We start from the raw sequence: 27,179 nt of genomic DNA on the forward strand, positions 1-27,179 counted from the left end.
AATGACACATCTTTGTAAATAAAGATTGGAAAGTAAAATACCATGTGATACATTTGGACTGCTATGAAAACCTTCAACATAGAGATTCAAATATTTTATCTAAGAAATGGAACACATCATATAAAATGTAACATTTCAAAGGCTAAAACCTGCTTCTAACCAGCCAACCAACCCACCAACCAGCCGACTAACCCACCAACCAGCCGACTAATCCATCAACCAGTTGACCAACCCACCATCCTATCGACCAACCCACCATCCTATCGACCAACCCATCATCCTATCGACCAACCCATCATCCTATCGACCAACCCATCATCCTATCGACCAACCCATCATCCTATCGACCAACCCACCATCCTATCGACCAACCGGACCATCCTATCGACCAACCCACCATTCTATCGAGCAACCCATCATCCTATCGACCAACCCATCATCCTATCGACCAACCCACCATCCTATCGACCAACCCACCATCCTATCGACCAACCCACCATCCTATCGACCAACCCACCAACCCACCAACCACCCATCTAACCCACCAACCAGCTGACTAACCCACCACCCAGCCGACCAACCCACCAACCTTTCGACCAACCAACCAGTTTACCAACCCACCAACCTGTCAACCAATCAACCAACCAGTTTACCAACACACCAACCAGCCGACCAATCCACCAACCAATTAACCCACCAACCAACCAGCCGACCAACCAGCAAACCAACCAACCAACCAACCAGCCAATCAACCACCAATGAGCCGACCAACCCACCAAACAGCTGACCAACCCACCCACCAACCAGCCAACCAACTAACCCACCCACCAACCACCGACCAACCAGCAAACCAACCAACCAGCCAATCAACCGCCTATGAACTGACCAACCCACCAACCAGCCAACTAACCCACCAACCAGCCGACTGACCCACCGACCAGCCGAAAAACCCAACAACCTATCAACCAAGGAACCACCTAGGCGACCAGCCCACCAAGCAGATGATCCACTCACCAACCAGGCAACCAACTACCAACCCCACCAACCAGCCAATCAACCACCAACGAGCCGACCAACCCACCAACCAGCTAACTAACCCACCAAACTATTAATCAAGGAACAAACCAGCCGAACAACTAACCCACCAACCAGCCATCCAACTCACCAAACAGGCGACCAACCCACCCACCAACCAGCCGACCAACCCACCAACCAGGCGACCAACCCACCAACCAGACGACCAACCCACCAACCAGACGACCAACCCACCAACCAGGCAAGTAACCCATCAACCAGCTGGCCAACCCACCAACCTATTGACCAACCAACCAACCAGTTGACCAACCCACCAACTAGCCAACCAACCAACCCAACCCACCCACCAACCAGCCAACTACCCCACCAACCAGCCAACTAAACCACCAACCAGTCAACCAACCCACCCACCTACCTACCTACCTACCAACCACCCAACCAACCCACCAACCAGCTGACTAACCCACCCACCAACCAACCAATTAACACATCAACCAGCCGACTAACCCACCAACCTATTGACCAATCCTCCATCCAGGTGACCAACACACCAACCCGTTGACCAATCAACCAACCAGTTGACCAACCCAACAAACAACCAGCCGACCAACCCACCAACCAGCCGACTAACCCATCCACCAACGAGCCAACTAACCAGCCAACCGACCCTTTAACCTATCAACCAACCAGCTGACCAACCCACCAACCAGACGACAAACCCACCAACCAGCCATCCAACCCAGCAACCAGTCGACCAACCCACCAACCAGGCGACCAACACACCAACCAGGTGACCAACACACCAACCTGTTGACCAATCAACCAACAGTTTGACCAACCCACCGACCAGGCGAGCAACCCATCAACCAGCTGGCCAACCCACCAACCTATCAACCAACCAACCAACCAGTCGACTAACCCACCAACCAGCTGACTAACCCACCAACCAGTCGACTAACCCACCAACCAGCTGACTAACCCACCAACCAGTTGACCAACCCAACTACCAACCTATTGACCAACCAAATAGTTGAACAATACACCAACTAGGCGACCAACCCACCAACCAGGTGACCAACCCACCAACCAGGTGACCAACCCACCAACCAGGCAACCAACACACCAACCTTTTGACCAATCAACCAGCCAGTTGACCAACCCACCCACCAACCAGTCGACCAACCCACCAACCAGCCGGCCAACCCACTAACCTATCAACAAACCAACCAACCAGTTGATCAACCCACCAACCAGTTGACTACCCACCAACCAGCCAACAAACACACCAAAGAGCTGACCAAACCAACTACCAACCAGCCGAGCAACCCCTCAACCAGCTGACTAAACACCACCCTATCGACCAACCAACCAGTTGACCAATCAACCAACCAGGTGACCATCCAACCCACCAACCAGCTGACCAACCCACCAACTAGGCAACCAACCCACCAACCAGCCGACCAACCCGCCAAAAAGCCGACTAACCCACCAACCAACCGACTAACCCACCCACCAATCAACCGACTAACCCACCCACCAATCAACCGGCTAACCCACCCAATAACCAGCCTACTAACCCACCAACCAGACGACCAACCCACCAACCAGACGACCAACCCACCAACCAGCCTACTAACCCACCAACCAGACGACCAACCCACCAACCAGCCTACTAACCCACCAACCAGCCGACCAACCCACCAACCAGCCTACTAACCCACCAACCAGCCGACCAACCCATCAACCAGACGACCAACCCACCAACCAGCCTACTAACCCACCAACCAGACGACCAACCCACCAACCAGCCTACTAACCCACCAACCAGCCGACCAACCCACCAACCAGCCTACTAACCCACCAACCAGCCGACCAACCCACCAACCAGCCTACTAACCCACCAACCAGCCTACTAACCCACCAACCAGCCGACCAACCCACCAACCAGCCGACCAACCCACCAACCAGCCGACCAACCTATTGACCACCTAAAGTACACAAACAACATCTCAAACAAACACTGCCTTCTCTTTTCTAGACTGTCTTCTTCAGGCTCTATATCATCATGTCTGTAGACTGAGGACTTGGGAAAAGCCTACAGGTCAATAAAACCTGCTACCATAGCCACTCTGGTCAGCTCTTGTATCTTATTAAAGCAGGTTCTATTGTGTAGGAGCAGACGGCAGTAGACGGGTCGATGTTAGCCCCACCAGAAGCATAGCATTACCACAGTTGGACTAGGGAGGGGAGCGAGATGCAGCGGAGGTCAAGGTATTCACTTCATCCGACAGGGAAGGCAGGGAAACCAAAGAACAGTGGGAAGGAAAGGTGTACTGGGGGTGGAACTGAGATGACATTATCAGCCCAGGGGGGTTGGGGATTTCACTTCGGAACAGAAAAGAAACTTCTCTTCGTATCTTTTGTATCAATTCATATACAGATAAACACAGTGTATAAAGCAGATGAATGTGTGTGCAGACTTACCCTTATACAGTACACACATGCACAGACACACACACAAACACAAACGCACACACACACACACACACACACACACACACACACACACACACACACACACACACACACACACACACACACACACACAGAGTCTACCTTCTCATAGAAGCGTAGCTCGTAGTCCAAGATGATTCCGTTGGGCTGTTCGGGCTGTGGCCATGACAACGTGAAGCTCTTCATGGTGGAGCTCACCTGGTGCATGATGGGTACGATCGAGGGGGCTGCAAACAGGAAACAGGAAGAGAAATAGGAAGTTTAACAACCACTCTGTATGGGAAACCAAAATGGCTTCTCTATGCCTTGTAACAGCCTGAACGATGCAAGAAAGTGGCAATGAAAGTTACACACAAAGTTAACACAATGTAACACATAAAAAATTATCAGACAAAAGTCAAGCCGGTAACAATCTGCAGTCAGAGCTGTCATGGGGCAGCAAACACATCTTTAAAAACGTCCTCACTTTTCAAGGTCCCCATTTCTCTCTCTTTGTGCGGGTCTCCGCCTCCGATACAGTAAGGTAACAATCTACATTGGGTCTGAATAAAATCAGTACCTAATGCAGCACAAAGACCTGGACCATATGAAGTGTTAAATTCTTTTCTGGATAAGAAACTGCCCTTTGGAATAAAACTCCATCCCATCTCTTTGTAATGGTTTCGACCTGGGTGCACAGTGTGGGCCTATTCTCTTATGCTCTCTCTCTCTCTGCTCTCTCTCCCATTCAGACACAGCACACCTGAGTGCACACATATGGGCTCTGAATTAACCCAATGCCCCAGCAATTTCCCCTTCATTCCCTTGCTTTTGTCCTCCGTGCTATCATCTCTTTATTATCATTCCTTGTTCCTGTCTTACTGGGCTAGCAGAGGAAGGGGTGGTTGGGGCGGAGACTGTGATCGGCGAAGACAAGCGTTTAGTGTCAAGTTTTATTAGTCGTATGTACAGGATATACATGGTATACACCATCCAACGAAATGCTTACTTCAAGGTTACTCCTTGACAATGCAACAAAAAGATAAGAATACAAACATCAAGTAAATGGCTCAGTAGAATAAATATATTTTTTTAGCATAAATATAATACAGGAAGGCAAACATGTAAACACTTTCTCTGATACATTGGACTATACATTTACTGTATTGTCACTGTACATTTAATGTATAGTCCAATGTATAGTCCAATGTATCATAGAAAGTGTTTAAATTGTGCAGTATTGTTGTGTATTAGTAATAGTAAATATGACTCTGGTTGCAGCAATTGTGATGTGAGTGTAGCATGAATGTGCGTGTCTGTGTGAATTTAGCCCTGATTGGACAGGAGAAATACGTTACCTTCAGTGTATGGAGGAAAGGGAATTCTCACCCCCTCTCTTTGCTCTTTGCTTATCTTTCGCAGTATCCATTCCAGGAGTATATGGAAGCATAGAATTAGGAATTAGAATACTTAGAAAAGGTCACTCAAGACGGTCGAAAGCCTTTTCGGCATCAACAGCCATTATTGATAAATCTACATCTTGTTTTTTAGCGTATAGTATTAAACTGAAACATGTTCTTGTATTTGTTTGTAAGTGTCTATTTTTAATAAACCTCGTTTTATTAATATGTATTAAGTCTGGTAAGACTTTTGCCATTCTGTTGCTTATGAGTTTTGATATTATTTTATTGCCGCAATTTATTAAACTTCTGGGACTGTAATCTGCAGGGGACTATCCTGATTTCCCTGGTTCTAATACAACTGAAATAGCTGTTTGATACTTGGAACTCGGAAGCACATTTGTATTGTCATTAGAGTAAATAGGGGAGCTACTTTGACCCAGAATATACAAAAAATGATCTGGGAAAGCCGTCCATCCCTGGTGCTTTCTCCGCAATTGTTTTCTATCAGCCTACAGTTGCTTCATGGTAATTGAGTGTAAGAAAGCTGTAGGATCAGACCAAATGTTATTTCATTCTGATTTATATAGATTTTCATATCATTTAAAAAAAAATGTTATTAATAGCATTGTTGTTTCTTATTAAAGCGTTTGTATCCTAATCTTTTAAATTATAACTGGTTTTGAGTGTATTCGTTATGTGAGAGCTGCAAGGTGTCTACCAGGTTTATTTGCCATTAAATACTATGCTTTATTTCAGTTTAACCTGTAGGTGTTGGCTCTCTTCAAAAGTGAAATAACATATTACAGACATTTTATTTTCTTCTTTTCTATGTAAATATTTTTTAAATTAAACACTGAAATAGTGTTTAATTGTAATTTCTAACTCAGATTGAATTTTTACTGAGTATGAGATTATTATTCCCCTAATGCACATCTTAAAGGCATCCCAAATTATATTGGGGGTCGGCTTTTCTCTGTCCTCTATGTCTACATTTGTAATGGAAAAGTTATTTCTTTTTTTCGCTTACGTATTTCAGATATTTCGGTTCTCCATATTCTATCACTAAGTATATTTTCTGTTGATGTAATTTAGTTCCGGAGTGGTACAGCTGTCTAAGGCACTGCATCTCAGTGCAAGAGGCGCCACTACAATCCCTGGTTCGGATCCAGGCTGTATCACATCTGGCTGTGATTGGGAGTCCCATAGGGCGGCGCACAATTGGCCCAGCGTCGTCCGGGTTTGGCCAGGGTAGGCCGTCATTGTAAATAAGAATTTGTTCTTAACTGACTTGCCTAGTTAAATAAAAAACCATGATACAGGCGAATGATGTTAGTATATACTGTAGTTGAGTGCATTTTTGGATCTCTGTGTGGAAGGCTGAGAGATGGAGGCTCATTAGTCTGACCCCAAAACATACTGACAGACTGCCAGATACAGTATGTCTATACATACTCTATTTTGTGGAAATAAACCCCTCCATCACCTCATTCTACCACACACTACTATACACACACCCTGCGACCTCCCCCCCCCCACACACACACACACTTTTCGTAAACACACCAAACTTTATTCACACTCCAGCTCCCAAAATCCCCAAATAACCCCCAGCCAATCAACTCAACCCCCCTCCACTCCACCTGCCTCCCTCTCTCGGTTTCAGCCCACGCACTCTCATCCTACCCAGTCTCACCTTGGTATAGCTCAGCCTCTCCTCTCTGGCTGCCACATGCTCCAGTGCCCAGAGCTCTGCTGGGCCACGTTATCAATTACCGGCCCTGGGCACAGCACAGCACAGCACACAGTGTTACTGACAGCCCCAGTAGGCCCCAACGCTGCTGTTGTCTTCCCTGCACTCGGAGCATCGGAAGGGGGTAGCAGAAGGGAGTGTGTATTCCAGAACCAGACCCCAGTCTAACAGCCTGAGCGTGCGTCCCAAATGGAACCATATTGTCGACAAAGTGCACTACTTTTGACCACAGCCCATAGCGCTCTGTTCAAAACTTGTGCATTGTATAGGGAAAAGTGTGCCATTTGGGACAGAAACTAAGACCCAGACTCATGTATTTAACCAGACAGACACAGTTTGGCCAATTATAGTAAGACAAGGCAGATATTTGTAATTCTACACGGTTTCAGCATGTCTCACTGATTGGATGAGTGAGTGTGTATGCCCATGGTTGTGCTGCTGCGTTAAACATTTCCATTTAAAAATCTCCACACACACACAGAAGTACGATATACTGTACCCCCTGCCTAAAAGTCACAATTAAATTGTCATAGCACTTCTGCAACTCATGGATAAAAAGTTTGCCTAGTCCTCGTTTGGAAGGCTTATGTGTGTTAGTGCCCTGTTTGTAATGAGCCTGTTTTTGTATCTGGACTGTCAGTACCTGGCTGCAGGTCAAGGGTCAAGCCCGCTGAAGCCAAAACGCGTCCCCATCGTTACCAGGGGACACCAGCGATGACAGTGATTGGTGGCTGTCCCCTGCACTTCTCTCCTACCCCCATCCTACATCCCTCTCCCTTCCCTTGCTCCTCTGTTCTACTTTTATCTGGCCCAACTGGCTGCCCCCAGCTTTAAATGCAACACTCGGCTTAACATTAATCAAAGTCAACCCTCCCAGTGACCCTAGCGAGCGAGAGAGAGAGAGAGAGAGAGAGAGAGAGAGGGAGAGAGAGAGAGAGAGAGCAGTAGGGGGGGTTATCTGCAAACTGCTACTCTAACACAAGGCCATCACATTACACATCTACGACTCTTTAACTCCACACTACAGCACAGGGCCATCACATCAGTGGAGGCTCTTCAGAGGAGGAAGGGGAGGACCATCCTCTTCAGTGAAATTTCATGAAAATACAAATTGTGAAACACTAAAAAAGTTTTTTAGATAAAACTATACAAAATATATTATTTTAGATTTTTTTAATGTTTTAATTTAACCTTTATTTAACTAGGCAAGTCAGTTAAGAACACATTTTTATTTACAATGACAGCCTATACCATGTGTCTCCCATCCTCAGACATTTTTCAAGTCACCAGCCTCCACTGCATCACATCTATTCCACATCTATTACATAAGGGACGGAAAGCTCATTCATTATCATTATCACCCCCCCCCCCCCCCCCCCCCCCCCCAGAAAATAACATGAATAGTTTTGTGTGACCTCTTCCCATTCTCCCTTTGCATCAACTCCCTCATTTAGATCTTCCCAGGATAAGCGTAATACATTTCACATTCCACAATCCACATTCCACAGGGCGTCCATCCCTCAATTCCCAGCTGGACGTTCCCGGTATGCTTGACTAATTCCCAGTTCAACGATTGGTCGGAAACGCCCCAGTAATTGGTCAGCTGACCAGTGGTCCAAGGCCCATTCCCTCATAGAACAGTCTAATTGTGGTTTTCTCCTTAAAGACACAGCACCACCACACCATAGTCATCTAATAGGGGCCTCTGTTCTATTCAGATGAGGGGTAACAGGCTCTCACAGTCTCTCCCTCTCCCTTTCTCGCTCTCTGGCTCTTTCTTTTTTTCTTTCTCTCTCAATCTCAATCTCTTCCCTTTCTCTCTGTATCTCTCTCTCTCTCAATCACTTCCCTCTCTCGCTCTCAATCTCTTCCCTTTTTCTCTCTCTCTCTCTCTCAATCTCTTCCCTCTCTCTCTCTAAAACTCTCTCTCCCGCTCTCTCTCTATCCATCACTCTCTCTTTTCCTCTTCCCATCTCTTTCTCTCACCTCTAGGCATGCTGTTGATCACTGCCTCCCTACTAGCAGTAACTCAGAAGGACTGCCCAGTCGTGACTACATGGTAATGGACCTCACAGATCATAGGGAAGTTTCAGTTCTCCAGTGTTCTGTGCTGTGCTGTCCTGTTCTGTTCTGCACTGCTCTAGTTCTGTTCCTTTCTGTGTCCTGTTCTGTGCTGCATTTCCAAGAGTTTCTGTCAGGGAACCAATTAACGATTTTTCAAATCCCTCCAGTAGCGCCACCACTCTTGAATTGCAGACGTAAAACAGGCGTTATTGGCGCATTCTTGAATGTGTCATGTCCTGGCTGTTCTAGAGTTAACTGGAACATGGAATTATCTTTGATAGCCTGAGGAGAGATTTAGTGGCAAAGACTGTAATGAAAATAATTAAGGAAGACAAGCTTGTCTTTCGGTTTACAAGATTCCTTTTTCTCTGTTGTACTTCAGACACTAGATAAAGACATCTTGAGGTTTAAGGAGCTCAGTAGCATTCAGAGCCATTCTCCTTCGATCGCCTCCAGCTAGCTGCCAGTTTCTGGGTTCAAGGGACAAGTTACAACATTTATGAGAAACTGGCATCAAATGAAACAAAATGGCACCTTCAGCCAGCCCTGGAGAGGAGTAGAGGATGATGAAATGGTTTGACATGAAGCTTTTCTATGCTCTCTTATAGTCAGTCAGTGCTGTGAATTGAGGCAGTGAGAAAAAGCAACAGCCCATGTAGATAATTATGAAGAAAGTTGTAAACTCTATGATACACAAAGGATTTATTGACTGTCTGACTGGCTGACTGACTGACTGACTGGATGAATGAACTAAGCAATGGACTCACAAACAAAAGGAACGAGAAAATGAATAAGCGATTCAATAAATACAAGAGAGTCGTATAGAGCGCACAACTAAACCTAGGCTGTGACTAAACCTGGGCTGTGAAGAAAGAAGGTGTAAATAACCTGAGCTGTGAGTGTGTATGTCCAGCACAGGGTAGGGCAGGCTGTGAATGAGCTCCTAAACCTTGGTCTTTTCACCCATTTAGCCTGCACCTCGTCAACTATGGCTGTGTGTCTTCATGTGTTCCTAGTCTAAAACAACACGTGTACACCAACACCAACACCTGGAAAGACTTAATGCACTCAAAGCACGTAAACACAAAACATAATGAGTAGGGATCCAAACGGGCCTTGGTGTGGTCCCCCTCACATCCCTCTGGTTTTAGTAACGTCGGAGGCTCAAATCTCTTTGATATATTTTGGTTGTTTAGATTTGGACCTGACTGCATCTGGGAGGACTGTATAGAATCACAGACTGTTTTGGTGAACTTGCTGGGTTTCGCTGGTTTCCACATGCCCATGAAGGCTGCAGGATGGAAGAGATAGAGATGTTTGCATTTCTGTGGGAATTTTGGGACTACTTCTAAAATGAGTTTCACTGGACTGGGAGGAGGACCTGGCCGGGTGGTGCCAGAATAACAACCTATCCCTCAGCGTAACCAAGACTAAGGAGATGATTATGGACTACAGGAAAAAGGGGACCGAGCACGCCCCCATTCTCATCGACTGGGCTGTAGTGGAGCAGGTTGAGAGCTTCAAGTTCCATCACCAACAAACTAGAATGGTCCAAACACACCAAGACAGTCGTGAAGAGGACACGACAAAGCCTATTCCCCCTCAGGAGACTGAAAAGATTTGGCATGGGTCCTGAGATCCTCAAAAGGTTCCACAGCTGCAACATCGAGAGCATCCTGACTGGTTGCATCACTGCCTGGTACGGCAATTGCTCGGCCTCCAACTGCAAGGCACTACAGAGGGTAGACCTCTACACCAGGCGGTGTCAGAGGAAGGCCCTGAAAATTGTCAAAGACCCCACCCACCCCAGTCATAGACTGTTCTCTCTACTACCGCATGGCAAGCGGTACCGGAGTGCCAAGTCTAGGACAAAAAGGCTTCTCAACAGTTTTTAATCCCAAGCCATAAGACTCCTGAAAAGGTAATCAAATGGCTACCCGGACTATCTACATTGTGTGACCCCCCCAACCCCTCTTTTACGCTGCTGCTACTCTCTGTTTATAAAATATGCATAGGCACTTTAACTATACATTCATGTACATACTACCTCAATTGGCCCGACCAACCAGTGCTCCCGCATATTGGCTAACCGGGCTATCTGCATTGTGTCCCGTCACCCACCACCCACAACCCCTCTTTTACGCTACTGCTACTCTCTGTTCATCATATATGCATAGTCACTTTAACCATATCTACATGTACATACTACCTCAATCAGCCTGACTAACCGGTGTCTGTATGTAGCCTCGCTACTTTTATAGCCTCTTTACTGTATATAGCCTCGCTGCTGTAATTTTTCACTGTCTTTTTTACTGTTGTTTTTATTTCTTTACTTACCTTTTGTTCAACTAATACCTTTTTTACACTATTGGTTTACATTCTCGACTGAAATGACCCTTGTATGCATTAACCTTAATACAGTAGATATTTAACATGTACCGCACACCCTTAGGTCTGTACACTGTGTGTTCCTAAGTACATTAAAGCATAATGGTCCTGAAGAAAACATAACATGGCCGCGTTTGACTGTACAGAGATTAAGATGACTAAATCTGGACTGTGTAGAGAGAGAGGTGTAAATAACCTGAGCTGTGTAGAGAGGTGTAAATAACCTGAGCTGTGTAGAGAGGTGTAAATAACCTGAGCTGTGTAGAGAGAAAGTGGAAATAACCTGAGCTGTGTAGAGAGAAAGTGTAAATAACCTGGGCTGTGTAGAGAGGTGTAAATAACCTGAGCTGTGTAGAGAGAAGGTGTAAATAACCTGAGCTGTGTAGAGAGGTGTAAATAACCTGGGCTGTGTAGAGAGGTGTAAATAACCTGAGCTGTGTAGAGAGAAGGTGTAAATAACCTGAGCTGTGTAGAGAGAAAGTGTAAATAACCTGAGCTGTGTAGAGAGGTGTAAATAACCTGAGCTGTGTAGAGAGAAAGTGGAAATAACCTGAGCTGTGTAGAGAGAAAGTGGAAATAACCTGAGCTGTGTAGAGAGAAAGTGTAAATAACCTGGGCTGTGTAGAGAGGTGTAAATAACCTGAGCTGTGTAGAGAGAAGGTGTAAATAACCTGAGCTGTGTAGAGAGAAAGTGTAAATAACCTGGGCTGTGTAGAGGTGTAAATAACCTGAGCTGTGTAGAGAGAAGGTGTAAATAACCTGAGCTGTGTAGAGAGAAAGTGTAAATAACCTGAGCTGTGTAGAGAGGTGTAAATAACCTGAGCTGTGTAGAGAGAAAGTGGAAATAACCTGAGCTGTGTAGAGAGAAAGTGGAAATAACCTGAGCTGTGTAGAGAGAAAGTGGAAATAACCTGAGCTGTGTAGAGAGAAAGTGGAAATAACCTGAGCTGTGTAGAGAGGTGTAAATAACCTGAGCTGTGTAGAGAGGTGTAAATAACCTGAGCTGTGTAGAGAGAAGGTGTAAATAACCTGGGCTGTGTAGAGAGGTGTAAATAACCTGAGCTGTGTAGAGAGAAGGTGTAAATAACCTGAGCTGTGTAGAGAGAAAGTGTAAATAACCTGGGCTGTGTAGAGAGGTGTAAATAACCTGAGCTGTGTAGAGAGAAGGTGTAAATAACCTGAGCTGTGTAGAGAGAAAGTGTAAATAACCTGAGCTGTGTAGAGAGGTGTAAATAACCTGAGCTGTGTAGAGAGGTGTAAATAACCTGAGCTGTGTAGAGAGAAGGTGTAAATAACCTGAGCTGTGTAGAGAGGTGTAAATAACCTGAGCTGTGTAGAGAGGTGTAAATAACCTGAGCTGTGTAGAGAGAAGGTGTAAATAACCTGAGCTGTGTAGAGATATGTCTATGTCCTGGGAAATGTTCTTGTTACTTACAACCTCATGCTAATCGCATTAGCCTACGTTAGCTCAACCGTCCCGTGGATGGGACACCGATTGCAAACATGTTTGTGTCCTTTTGAACTGTTTGGAAGTTCAGTCCAGTTTGCACAAGTAAGTGTGGCTAAGAATAACTTCCCCAGACTTTCCGTCTTTCACTCTTTCACTGCCCTCCTCACAAAGTTTTCTCCCCAAATGATCCTTCGATCCTTCCTTCTGTCTCCTCCCAGACAGCCAATAACCACGTCCGGCGCATTGGTCTAGCCTCCTGCCTGCCTATGAAAACCCTCCTGTCAGAAGCAGCAGCACCACAAAGAGTCTCCTAGGGCTGGGCATGGGCAGACCCCATTACAGCCAGTCACCTCTTCTTCCCTACATCTATCTGTCAAGTAGGGCGTATTTCTCCTGTCAAACGGGACAATCAGAAGCCATTAGGCCACCATGATAATCAGAGCAATTTATTTACCTTTCTCATTTCCCTGCCTCATTTCACTGTCAGCCTTGACGACTCAAAGGGCCATGAGAGAGAGAGAGAGAGAGAGAGAGAAAGAGACCGCTCCCTTCTCCGCTCTATTTCGCGTTCTAAGAGAAAGTGTGTACTTAGTCGTTATTTTCTTGGAGGTTGTTGTAATCAAATGTTGCAGGGGCGTAACTTTTACTGGGGACGGTGGGAACATGTCCACCCAGTTTCATAATTGGAATGTGATACAAAACGAGGCAACGGTGTGCTTTAGGACCATGGGGACGCCTCCGAGCAGTCAGGTAGGCTGTCTGTAGTGTTTATCCGACAAGATAAAAACAACTATATATGTCCCCCCCCACATCTAAAACCAAAGTTGCGCCCCTGAAATGTTATAATCAAATATTGGAAAAATGTACAATGATTTAGGTGTATGTATCGAAAGAAGACTTTTTATGAGCTATTCACTTAAGCTCATCAAAATGCGTTAGCTTATGCACAAACTGGAGTGTTCACAACTTCAACTTTCACTTTTCCATAGCGCCAAAGCTCTGCTATCAACCATGCAGTTTGTAGAGTAGTAAGTACCAGAAGTTGTTCAATATGTTAAAACACAGAAAAGTCCCAGAAAAGTTACAGTACAAAACTGTAATATGGCACAGACCGACAAAATGACCACTCGAAAACAGCATATCTGCAATACACCACTACACTCCATGTAATGGACAGACTGAGGTCCCTCTCATACTAGTAAACACAGTTAAATGTAATGTGTATCATTTACATTTTCCACTTGGTCAGTAGTTTGTGCTCGTGGTCCCTTGATAATTGGCACTATGTACATGATGGAACTCCACGGGAGCATGAAGAACACTGTAGGAAAAGGACCGAGCTGTAATTTCCAGTGGCAGAATTCATATTCCGTCACCAGAGAGAGATCGAGGGAGGGAGGGAGGGATGCAAGAAAAAAAGAAAGCAAGGGAGTTGGAGAGAGACAGAGAGTCTTCGGATGTGAGAAAAAAAAGAGAGAGACAGAGAGAGAGAGTGAAAGAGAGGGATGAGGAGGCGGCCGTCCAACTCTCTGGCTTGGTTCAGGCTACCCTAATCGTGGGCTAATATCTTTGACAGAGGAGTCTGTATGGTCATTATGTAGTACTAAACACGACCCCTTCTTGTCTCACTGCCTGTTCTGTAAGAGCTACAGCACTGTTGCCAAGACACAGCGAATAGCAGAGAATTGGCCTGGGCCTGTATTCACAAAGGATCTAAGAAAAGAAGTGCTGATTTCGGTTTTGCTTTTAAATCACAATGAGTAAGAGGAGGGACCTGATCCTAGATCACACTCCTGAGATGATTTGTGAATACTGGCCCTGTTCAGCCCTATAAAAACAAACCTCTATAGGTATTTCACCCAGGATTAAATACGTTATGTTTCAAGGTTTTTGCCATGAAGGGAGAAGCCGTATTGCTGCTCGCCGAAAACAAAGCGTCATTAAAAACAGAAGACTGCAAACAACAAAAACCTCTGACAAACCATGCCGCTGCTTCAATGCTGTCGCAACCTTCAGAAGATTGAGTAGAAAAGACGTTATATAAAAAACGTGTGCTTTTTGCCAGTCAGATGTATTTACTTTAGGCTTGCTACCAATGCTTAAAGGCCCAGTGCAGTCCACACTCTATTGACGGAATAATACTAATAATAAAAGTACAATAAAATATAAAAAATATAAAAAGAAATAAAGGAATAATACTGTGAAATTGTGAAAATTATGAAAATCCCCTTTTAGATGTTTGAAAAGACCACATGAATTTTCAGCCTGTTTTGGTGGGATGGAGTTTTGGCCTGGTGACATCACCAGGCAGTTAACAGGCCAATAAGAAAGAGAGTTCCAAACCTCTCTGCCATTAACAGCTAGTTTCCAGTTTTCCCCTCCCCACTCAGACAATCCCAGCTAAATTATTGCATCAGATATAGTTCTTGCTTAGAAGCTATTTTTGTTTCTTTTTGGCCATTTTAATTTAGAGCAATCACAGTAAGGTACTTAATTGTTAAACAGAAATTATTTGATATTGAAATAAAAACGGCTGCACTGGGCCTTTAAGAAGAAAGCATTTCTGGAATGTTCTCTTGTGGAACAGAGCAAAAGGCAAACCAGCATTTTCTCTTTTTTTCACAGGGTTTGATGTGTAAATAAAACTGGGGAACTACAAAGGGTGCAGAAATAGGGCAGAGGGATGCATATGCTGGTCTCGCCAAAGATCCTAATATGCCATGTCTTCGGTTTAGGGTTTTAACTTCACCATGTTTCAAAGGGGAAATCCCCCAACCCCCAACACACTCAATTATCAAGCAGGCCACTGCTTTGATACGAGAAAAGAGTGTGATGAAACCAAAGAAGAGAGACCGTTTCAATATTTCACTTTGTGAGTTCTCGTATAGTTGGAGTAAGCTGCCCCCATCACTTCAATCCTTAAAGTCATTATTCACAGTACAGCACAATGACATCTCTCCAGCACAGATTGTGATAGGAGAAGCAACAGGCCAGGAGTCAAAAATACAGAGAATATGCTGTGTTAACTAGTGCTGAGCAATGTAGAATAAAATATGAAAACCATACAGGAGACACAGGTACAGCAGAAAACACCAACAATGTATACAGATGATGAAAATGTTGCTGCTGCATCATCGTCATCTTCCCTATCCCCTCCACATGCATACACACACTCCCCTAACCCTAACCCTAACTCTCACACCCACACTATTCTCTTACCAGCCTGGTTGGTGGTGATGTCTATAGACACGTGCTGGGCAGGGTAGGGGCTCTTGTTGGTGACCCCATTTACAGCCTGTATCTCGAAGCTGTAGAGCGTGTGAGCCCACAGGTTACTGATGAACACCCTGGTCTCTGTCAGGCCAAGCTGCCGAGGCACAAACTCCACGTTGTCGTCGCAGTGCGAGCAGGTACGGCGGTCCGCACGACACTTCTTACACACGATGTTGTAGACCACATCCTCACGACCGCCCGTCTCCCTGGGCCTGTGCCACTCCAGGATCACCGAAGTCTCGTTCACGACGGAGATCACGTTCCGCGGGCCCGAGGGAACGCCTACAAACAGACACAGAGAGGAACCTTTATTTAACCAGGTTATCTCATTGACATCTCAGTGGATCTCTTGCCAACAGGCCTTGAGATTGACAAACACAATGAGAAGGTTGTCAGTATTCTATTCAACCATTATTTAACCAGTAGATCCCATTGAGATCTCAAAGAAACTCGTTTTCAAGAGAGACATGGCCAAGTGGGTAGCTTTCGTGTAAAGGTTTCTAAAGGACATTACTCTAGTCTGTACGATATACAGTACCAGTCAAAAGTTTGGACACACCTACTCATTCAAGGGTTTTTCTTTATTTTTACTATTTTCTACATTGTAGAACAATAGTGAAGACATCAAAACTATGAAATAACACATATGGAATAATTTAGTAACCATAAAAGTGTTAAACAAATCAAATATATTTTATACTTGAGATTCTTCAAAGTAGAAGAATCTCCCTTTGCCTTTAAGACAGCTTTGCATATTCTTGGCATTCTCTCAACCAGCTTCATGGGGTAGTCACCTGGAATGCATTTCAATTAACAGGTGTGCCTTGTTAGAAGTTCATTTGTGGAATTTGTTTCCTTCTTTAATGCATTCAATTCAATCAGTTGTGTTGAGAAAAGGTAGAGGTGGTATATAGAAGATATCCCTATTTGGGAAAAGACCAAGTCCATATTATGGCAAGAACAGCTCAAATAAGCATAGAGAAACAACAGTCCATCATTACTTAAAGACATGAAGGTCAATCAATATGAAACATTTCAACAACTTTGAACGTTTCTTCAAGTGCAGTCGCAAAAACCATACAGCACTATGATGAAACTGTCTCTCATGAGCACGGCCACAGGAAAGGAAGACCCAGAGTTATGCCACAGGAAAGGAAGACCCAGAGTGATCTCTGCTGCAGAGGATAAGTTCATTAAAGTTAACTGCACCTCATATTACAGCCCAAATAAATGCTTCACAGAGTTCAGGTAACAGACACATCTCAACATCAACTTCATGGTCGAATTGCTGCAAAGAAACCACTACTAAAGGACACCAATAAGAAGACGAGACTTGCTTGGGCCAAGAAACATAAGCAATGAACATTAGACTGGTGGAAATCTGTCCTTTGGTCTGATGAGTCCAAATGTGAAATTTTTGATTCCAACCAATGTGTCTTTGTGAGACGCAGAGTAGGTGAACAGAGGATCTCCGCATGTGTAGTTCCCACCGTGAAGCAAGGAGGAGGAGGTGTGATGGTGGGGGTGCTTTGCTGGAGACACTGTCAGTGATTTATTTAGAATTCAAGGCACACTTAACCAGCATGGCTACAGTGCCTTGCAAACGTATTCATCCCACTTGGCGATTTTCCTATTTTGTTGCATTACAACCTGTAATTTAAATTGATATTTATTTTTATTTCATGTAATGGACATACACAAAAATAGTCCAAATTGGTGAAGTGAAATAAAAAAAATGACTTGTTTAAAAAAATTCTGGAAAAGTAAAAAATGGAAAAGTGGTGCGTGCATATGGATTCCCCCCCTTCGCTATGAAGCCCCTAAATAAAATCTGGTGAAACAAACTACCTTCATAAGTCATATAATTAGTTAAATAAAGTCCACCTGTGTGCAATCTAAGTGTCACATGATCTGTCACATGATCTTGGTATATATATATATATATTCTGAAAGACCCCAGAGTCTGCAACACCACTATGCAAGGGGCACCACCAAGCAAGCGACACCATGAAGACCAACGAGCTCTCCAAACAGGTCAGGGACAAAGTTGTGGAGAAGTACAGATCAGGGTTGGGTTATAAAAAATATCAGAAACTTTGAACATCCCACGGAGCACCATTAAATCCATTAAATCCATTGAATTCATGTTTTTCATTGGCAGGGACTGGGAAACTGGTCACAATAGAAGGAATGATGGATGGCGCTAAATACAGGGACATTCTTGAGGGAAACCTGTTTCAGTCTTCCAGAGATTTGAGACTGGGACGGATGTTCACCTTTCAGCAGGACAATGACCCTGAGCATACTGCTAAAGCAACACTCGAGTGGTTTAAGGGGAAACACTTAAATGTCTTGGAATGGCCTAGTCAAAGCCCAGACCTCAATCCAAATTGAGAATATGTGGTATGACATAAAGATTGCTGTAAACCAGCGGAACCCATCCAACTTGAAGGAGCTGGAGCAGTTATGCCTTGAGAAATAATCCCAGTGGCAAGATGTGCCAAGCTTATAGAGACATACCCCAAGAGACTTGCAGCTGTAATTGCTGCAAAAGGTGGCTCTACAAAGTATTGACTTGGGGGGGTGAATAGTTATGCACATTCAAGTTTTCTGTTTTTTTGTCTTATTTCTTGTTTGTTTGACAAAAATGTTTCACAAAAATATCTTCAAAGTGGTAGGCATGTTGTGTAAATCAAATGAGACAAATTTTTATTCCAGGTTGTAAGGCAACAAAATAGGAAAAATGCCAAAGGGGGTGAATACTTTCGAAAGCCACTGTACCACAGCATTCTGCAGCGATACGCCATCATATCTGGTTAGTGGGACTATAATTTGCTTTTCATCAGGACAATGACCCAAAATACACCTCCAGGCTGTGTAAGGGCTATTTGACCAAGAAGGAGAGTGATGGAGTGCTGCATCAGATGACCTGGCCTCTACAATCACCGGACCTCAAACCAATTGAGATGGTTTGGGATGAGTTGGACCGCAGAGTGAAGGAAAAGCAGCCAAAAAGTGCTCAGCATATGTGGGAACTCCTTCAAGACTGTTGGAAAAGCATTCCAGGTGAAGATGGTTGAGAGAATGCCAAGAGTGTGCAAAGCTGTCATCAAGGAAAAGGGTGGCTACTTTGAAGAATCCCAAATTTAAAATATATTTTGATTTCTTTAACACTTTTTTGGTTACTACCTGATTCCATATGTGTTATTTAATAGTTTTGATGTCTATACTATTATTCTACAATGTAGAAAATAGTAAAAAAAAAGAAAAACCCTTGACTGTTGACTGGTACTCTATCTGTATCTGATTTATAAAACTAACAAACAGTAGCAAGATGACACAAATCATGGACCTCTCGTAGGATATACAATGCTATACCATTTTTCACACTTCTGAGCCAAACAGAACCGGCCCAAGCCAAGCTGTATTTGGCTGGCCTGGTTACACATCCACCATAACTGCTGGAACCATGCTGGAGAGGGCAACGTGAAAGGAAAACATCAGAGCCAGCGCAGTACATGTCAGCCCTATGGTGTGAATCAGGCACAAGCGTTTCAGACATGACTGAGTCTGACTTGCCAAGGAGAGGAAAACTTGGCATATTCCATATCCACCCAGAGGGCAGAAAAGGCTTGGATAAACTTTGATTAGTGGAATGTTTTTATGAGTCCGGTTCTGTTGATGGAAGCGTTTTCATCACTTAAAGAATGTTCCTGGACATGCCAATGCTGAGCGAGCAGCTATTCTATATGCTAATTATAGACCATCACTCCAGCGAATGGGGCTGTAAGGAGAGGGAGACTGCAGTACTATAGCTACTAGCTAGACTTGAGGTCTTTTATAAATCAATGTGAAGTCTCTCTAGTTCTTTTCAATCAAATCAAAGTTTATTGTTTTGCATACGGTATTAGTGTTACAGCATTTTAAAAGGTGTGTGAACATGTATTGTCTGAGCATATCCTGGTAAAAAAAAAACAGATACAAGTGAAGGAAGCCATATAGGTGTATTAGGACACATCCCTTGTAGATCCCATCTTAGAGGGGATGAGGTCAGACAGTTGAAAATAAAGGAAACAAGTGAAGGAAGCTGTATAAGCGTATTAGGACACAGCCTTTATGTTTCCCATGGTGGAGGGGTGAGGGCAGGCAGTTGCTTCTGTCAACACAGCCACAATTAATCATTGTTTCGGCTAAGCCACGTGGGATAGCGCTGGGGTGCTGGGACAAAGCAGCAGAACACACAGAGGTGATGGATCGGCAGTGTTGCCACGGCGACCTTGGCCCAGCGCAATGGAGACGACTGAGGGGTCAGTGACAGGGAGGTCATGACCTCCACAGAGAGGACAGAGAGAGGAGAGAAAGAAAAAAGGATGGAATACACCACCTCTCCAGATAGCCGGCACTTTTACCCAAAGCCATATAATCAGGACTCCCATGTGAGAACCAGACCAACAACTCTGGTTTACAAGCACCATATTCATTAGAGCACTTGAGTGTCTGTATGAGAGTGAGGAAAAGAAAGAGACCTAAAGAGAGAGACATACAGAGAGACATACAGAGAACCAGAGAGTGAGATAGCGAGACAAACAGAGAGAGAAAGACATAACATAGTGAGATGAGAGAGAGTAAATATATAGAGGAGTGTTTGTGTTTGCAGAAATAGGCCATAGGAGGAGAGAACAGCTGTACTCCGACCACACACATAGAGAGCTCATACACTGTACCGTACACACATATACTATAATCATCACAACACATACTGCCGTGAAGACTGATCTGTATGATCCTGTGGATGTGTCATTTGATCATCAGTGTACATAATGCATGTGTGTGCTGCTAATAGAACAAATACATATGACATGAAATCACACACACACAATCCAGGTGAAAGCTATGATCTCTTATTGATGTCACCTGTTAAATCCACTTCAATCAGTGTAGATGAAGGGGAGGAGACATGTTAATGTAACACTCGTCGTTGAAGGGGGACCAAAACGCAGCGGGTAAAGTGTTCATCCTCTTATTTATTAAAGAAAACACTTAATCAATACAAAACAAATGACGAAAACAGTCCAGTAAGGTGCATAGACTATACTAGAAACAACCACCCACAAAACCCAGTGAAAACAAACACAACTAAATATGGCCTCCAATTAGAGATAACAACAACCAGCTGCCTCTAATTGGAGGTCATTGACAAAACTCACATAGAACTAGAAAAGCTAGATAAACATAGAAATAAGAAAATTAAAACCTGAACCCACAATACCCAACCACACAAAACAAACATCCCCTGCCACGCCCTGACCAACTACAATGACAAAAAACCCCTTAGGGCTTAGGAGGCGCCAGACTAGTAACCCGCACCACAGGGCTAGTGCGAGGAGCAGGAACAGGACGCACTGGGCTGGGCAGGCGCACTGGAGGAAGAGTACGAGGAGCAGGAACAGGATACACTGGGCCATGAACCCTAACCGGCGGTCTGATGCCTGCAACTTGCATCACCGGTCAATTTTTTGGGGGGCTGCCTCCTCACCTCCTTAAATGGAGGATATAATGCCTCATACCTCCGTCATTCCCTCTTAGCTTCCTCCAGCTCCTCCTTCGGGCGCTGGTACTCCCCAGCCTGCCTCCATGGTCCTTTACCATCCAGGATCTCCTCCCATGTCCAGGACTCCACATAGCTCTCTTGCTGCTCCTTCCTCCGCTGCTTGGTCCTTCTTTGGTGGGTGGTTCTGTAACACTTGTCGTTGAAGGGGGACCAAAACGCAGCGGGTACAGTGCTCATCCTCTTATTTATTAAAGAAAACACTTAATCAATACAAAACAAATGACGAAAACAGTCCAGTAAGGTGCATAAACTATACTAGAAACAACCACCCACAAAACCCAGTGAAAACAAGCACAACTAAATATGGCCTCCAATTAGAGACAACAACAACCAGCTGCCTCCAATTATTATTTTGTCAATTATCATTGACAAAACTCACATAGAACTAGAAAAGCTAGATAAACATAGAAATAAGAAAATTAGAACCTAAACCCACAATACCCAACCACACAAAACAAACACCCCCTGCCACGCCCTGACCAACTACAATGACAAATAACCCCTTTTACTGGCCAGGACGTGACAGTTAACCTCTTGGACTTACCCTGGGATAGGGGGCGCCACAGCGCATTTTGAAAAAAATGTGTGCCCATTTTCAACGGCCTACTAATCAAACTCAGAAGGTAGGATATGCATATAATTAATACCTCTGGATAGAAAACACCCTAAAGTTTCTAAAACTGTTTGAATGGTGTCTGTGAGTATAACAGAACTCATATGGCAGTCAAAACCCCGAGACCGATTGAAACAGGAAGTGGAATTCTGAATTGTGGACTCGACTTCACATCTTTGCCTATTATTCACACCGTGAGCTATCGTTCATTGAGCACTTTCTATTGCTTCCACTAGATGTCCCCAGTCTTTACAAAGTGTTTTGAGCCTTCTACTGTCGAAACTGAATGAATGAGACGCTGTGGAAATTGGTCACAGTAGGAGGGCCATCACCATTGTGACGTCGGCGGCCCTGTCTACCCCCTCCTTTCGAAACGTTTTGAAACACAATACAATCGTCCCCCTCAAATCTTATTGGCTCTCTTGTTGAAACAGGCCCTGAAGATTATTGTTATACAACGTTTGACATGTTTGAACGAACCTAAATGAGGGAAAAAAGTTATTTTTCGAAATTGCTGTCCCGCGCCCGACGGAGCAGTTGGATACAGCCTTCAGACGCGCTAACAACAGCAAGCTAATGGAACATAAAGGATGGACTTTTTCGACCGAAAATACATTTGTTGAGGACCTTAGGCTTCCTGGAAGTGCTTTCTGATGAAGACAACTAAAGGTAAGGGATTATTGACAATAGTATACAAGATTAGATGTGATATGCGATTGTTCCAAGATGGCGCCGAGCTAGGTTTACCAGCTAATTTTCTGAGTATCGCATCCCCTTTTATCGCAAAGTGTGATTACCCAGTAAAGTTATTTTTAAATCTGGTATGACAGGTGCTTTCAAGAGATATTCATCTATAAATCTTAGAATGACAATATTACATTTTAAAAATGTTTTCGAATAGTAATTTAGTAAATTGTAGCACTGTTTCCCGGGATGCATTTGAGGGAAAATAGTTAGTCAACGTCAGGTGCCAATGTAAAATGCTGTTTTTATATATAAATATGAACTTTATTGAACAAAAGAATGCATGCATTGTGTAACATGATGTCCTAGGTGTGTCATCTGATGAAGTTTGTAAAAGGTTAGTGCTGCATTTAGCTGTTTTTTGGTTATTTGTGATGCATGTGGTTGGTCGGAAAATTGCTATGTTGCTACTTTTACCATGTACTCCTCTAACATAATCTAATGTTTTGCTTTTCCTGTAAAACCTTTTTGATGTCGGACGACGTGGGTCGATTCAGGAGAGGTGTATCTATAAAACGATATGAGACAGTCCTATATTTGAAAAAATATATATATTAAATTTCGTTATGTTAATGTCGCTAGGAGTTTTTCGCTGGATGTTGATCCCGCTTGCGGGACGAGACGCTCAAGAGGTTTTAAAGAAGGATTTTTAAGCCTGGGGACAATTGAGACATGGATTGTGTATATGTCACCACCCAAAGGACATCCAGCCAACTTCACACAACTGTGGGAAGCATTGGAGTCAACATGGGCCAGCATCCCTAGTAGAGTCCATGCCCCGGTGGATTGAGACTATTGTGAGGGTAAAAGGGGGGGGGGCAACTAAATATTAGGAAGGTGTCCATCATGTTTTACATATTTGCATACTTGTGTGCTGTCTGTTTTCAAGTAGGCATAAAACAAAACAAAATGGCTGTGAGAGGTGAGGTGTGAGCATCTCATCTCGGTTGCTAGATAAATAGATTCCCCTATGCAGTGAAGGATGGAGAAATCCGATGTGACTGCCACTTAACCGGTGATTTGCAGGCTATTACAGCTGCCCTTGGCTGTTTTAATTTGCCATGAGATTTAATTTGTCGAGTGCATTACTTACCGAGCTCCTGGCCTGGCATTCATTTAGCCACACTAGTCAGCCTTGATTGTTACTTGCATGTCAGCCGCCACAATTAAGACCACTGCGTGATCATCAAGCATTTTGGTTACTGAGAGTAATGTGTTCGATTAGTTGGAGTGTTTGTGACAGTGGGGTGACAGTTTGTGTGGGCTGGGGTGGGTTGGGATAGTGTGTGTAAAGTCTGTGTGTGTGTTTGTGCGCGTATGAGTATGTGCGTGTGCGTGTATGAGTTGGGTGTGTGCGTGTATGTATGTACTGTGTGCGTGCCCAGTAGTGTCACTGTCAAATTCATCCCCACCATTGCCATCTAACTGATGAGCTATAGAGCATTCTGTGTAGCAGGTGGATCTAAACAGTAATGTCTATAGCCCACCAGCATGGCAGAAAGGGAAACACATCTTGGCGGGGCCCCAAAAGGCCACAGCCCCTGTTTTTACTCCCTGGGATGCCTGCTGATATCAAGAGCAATTCACCCCCCCAAAATAAACAGCCCGCCACATTGTTTACTCAGCCGGGCCCTTTAAGCCAATCCCAGAGCTTCGCTGGGCTTCCTTCACTGTGTTTGTTTTTACGATATGGAACAGCTCCTCGGGGACTCACTACAACTCCTTGTGTGGAGATCTGGAGCGCAGACTGACTGGGGAATTTTGGGAATAAAGAAAGAAAAGCTGCCTTGTTTCAGAGGGGGAACTAAACCACTCAGGAATCTTAATTCTCCAAGTAGATATTTGTACATTTACGGTAGATATTTGTACATTTACGGTAGGGCTGTGACGGTAATTGTAACTGACAGCTATGGATAAAGACCATCGTAAAAAAGAAACTGCCAAAACTGTTTAAATAGGCCTATATTCCTTCCTTATTTTCATGTAGATAAACTTTACCTAATAGCCAGAATGTTCACTAATGATTATAAGCAATTGTTTTGCTAACTTAGTATGTCTATTAAACCTTCTACATCTCCTCCTCTTTCCAACTGTCCTTTGATGCTGGAGCAGCTCATCGCTAGAAGCGGGGGTCTAGAGCGCTATAGGCTTTGGCTCTTCAGTACAAAATAGTTTGATGTGTATTTTATACAATGCACATTTTCATTGCTTGCTAGTAAATAAATAAATCGGGCTTCTCCTAAAAATGGCTGGATGTGTCCGACTATTCATTAATTATTCCACAGCAGTCGACAAGGTTGTTCTGGCTCTGAGTCCTATAATGCTCTAATGTTGTGTCAAATGAACAATGTGCCAATCCTCTCCAACTTGGCATGGTATAATTTGATACTGAATCTTTTCTTAATTTATAGACTAATCAATGCTGATCAGGCCCGGTCCTGGCCGATATGCTGCCCTAGACGAGACCCCCCCAAAATGTACCGTTAATCCCTGGTTACAATCATTTATGTTAATACATGTATTAAAAACCTGCTACATTTGTGAGAAAAAAGTTTTGGTGTATTTTATACCATCATTTACAGACTCCACGTGAGCAATGAGCATGTGTCTGGTTTCTCTGTCCTGTCAATGTTGAAGGAGTTCGCACACCTGAGCACACATAGAAGTACCTGGCCTGCTTCTCGCAAATGTCAAATTTAGGAAAGTGAACAGCTGGGCTTCTCAGTCAACGAAGTCATTATTTTTTTTACATCCATTCAAATTAGAATAGCTCCTCACAGTATTTGAAAAATCTTTCCAACACTCTCCCCCACGATAATCAGCGTCGCTGATAAATTGGCTATGGACATTTGTTTCTATTTTAATGATTGTCAATTTTATCTTCATACTATAGCATAGCTGTCCCCTTCATCCTTTCACTATCTTATTGCCTACTTTCAGGAAAGCCTAAGGTAGGCTTTGTTGATTGCTTCCTCTATATCTGTCTGTTCCTCAGTTTGATCCCTGTGTCAGCATTAATGTAATTTTGTTTCCCTGTCCAGACGCTGTCCTTGTTTTGTTTCATGTCAGTTATTTATTAAATATTCACTCCCTGTACTTGCTTCTCATCTTCCAGCGTCTGTCCTTACAGAATAGGTTTTTCAATTAATTTTAAGAAAAGGAGAAATATTAGCTGTTGTGTCTGATACGCTGTTGGCTTTGACTGATGGGTGCTTTTATGGGGGTTTGCGTGTGTGAGTTTGACTGATTCTCTCTATAGACCTACCGTACAGTACCAGTCAGAAGTTTGGACACACCTACTCATTCCAGGGTTTTTCTTTATTTTTACTATTTTCTACATTGTAGAATAATAGTATGGACATCAAAACTATGAAATAAAAGTGTTAAACAAATCAAAATATATTTTATATTTGAGATTCTTCAAAGTAGCCACCCTTTGTCTTGATGACAGCTTGGCACACTTGACATTCTCTCAACCAGCTTCATGAGGAATGCTTTTCCAACCGTCTTGATGGAGTTCCCACATATGCTGAGCACTTTTGGCTGCTTTTCCTTCACTGTGGTCCAACTCATCCTAAACCATCTCAATTGGGTTGAGGTCAGGTGATTGTGGAGGCCAGGTCATCTGATGCAGCACTCCATGACTCTCCTTCTTGGTCAAATAGCCCTTACACAGCCTGGAGGTGTGTTTTGGGTCATTGTCCTGTTGAAAAACAAATTATAGTCCCACTAAGTGCAAACCAGATGGGATGGTTTATCGCTGCAGAATGCTGTGGTAAGGGGAAAGGGGAAAGGGGAAAGGGGGATATCTAGTCAGTTGTACAACTGAATGGCTTCAGCAATGCTGGTTAAGTGTGCCTGGAATTCTAAATAAATCAGTGACAGTGTCACCATCACACCTCCTCCTCCATGCTTCACGATGGGAACCACACATGTGGAGATCCTCTGTTCACAAAGACACGGAGGTTGGAACCAAAAATCTCAAATTTGGACTCATCAGACCAAAGGACATATTTCCACCTGTCTAATGACCATTGTTCACATTTCTTGACCCAAGCAAGTCTCTTCTTTTTATTGGTGTCCTTGAGTAGTGGTTTCGTTGCAGCAATTCAGCCATGAAGGCCTGATTCACACAGTCTCCTATGAACAGTTGATGTTGAGATATGTCTGTTACTTGAACTCTGCAATGGATTTATTTGGGCTGCAATTTCTGAGGCTGGTAACACTTCTGTTTTATTTTACCTTTATTTAACTAGATAAGTCAGCTAAGAACAAATTCTTATTTTCAATGACAGCCTAGGAACAGTGGGTTAACTGCCTTGTTCAGGAGCAGAACAACAGATTTTTACCTTGTC

General features: G+C 43.9%; 1 protein-coding gene across 5 annotated transcripts in view; it reads right to left on the reverse strand.

The window, feature by feature from the left end:
• Positions 1-27,179, reverse strand: part of LOC115169838 (ephrin type-B receptor 1) — a 394,957-nt gene that overhangs the window by 99,430 nt on the left and 268,348 nt on the right. For 4 of the 5 annotated variants that reach the window (XM_029725850.1, XM_029725847.1, XM_029725849.1 and 1 more), the window contains exons 5-6: positions 15,803-16,138; positions 3,652-3,776 (exon numbers count right to left, since the gene is read on the reverse strand). In XM_029725850.1, the coding sequence (XP_029581710.1) occupies positions 3,652-3,776; positions 15,803-16,138 (461 nt within the window). The remainder of the gene's footprint in view (positions 1-3,651; positions 3,777-15,802; positions 16,139-27,179) is intronic. The other variant, XM_029725852.1, reaches the window with a different exon arrangement.

The sequence above is a fragment of the Salmo trutta genome, chromosome 31 (assembly GCF_901001165.1).
Source record: "Salmo trutta chromosome 31, fSalTru1.1, whole genome shotgun sequence".
Lineage (NCBI taxonomy): Eukaryota > Metazoa > Chordata > Actinopteri > Salmoniformes > Salmonidae > Salmo > Salmo trutta.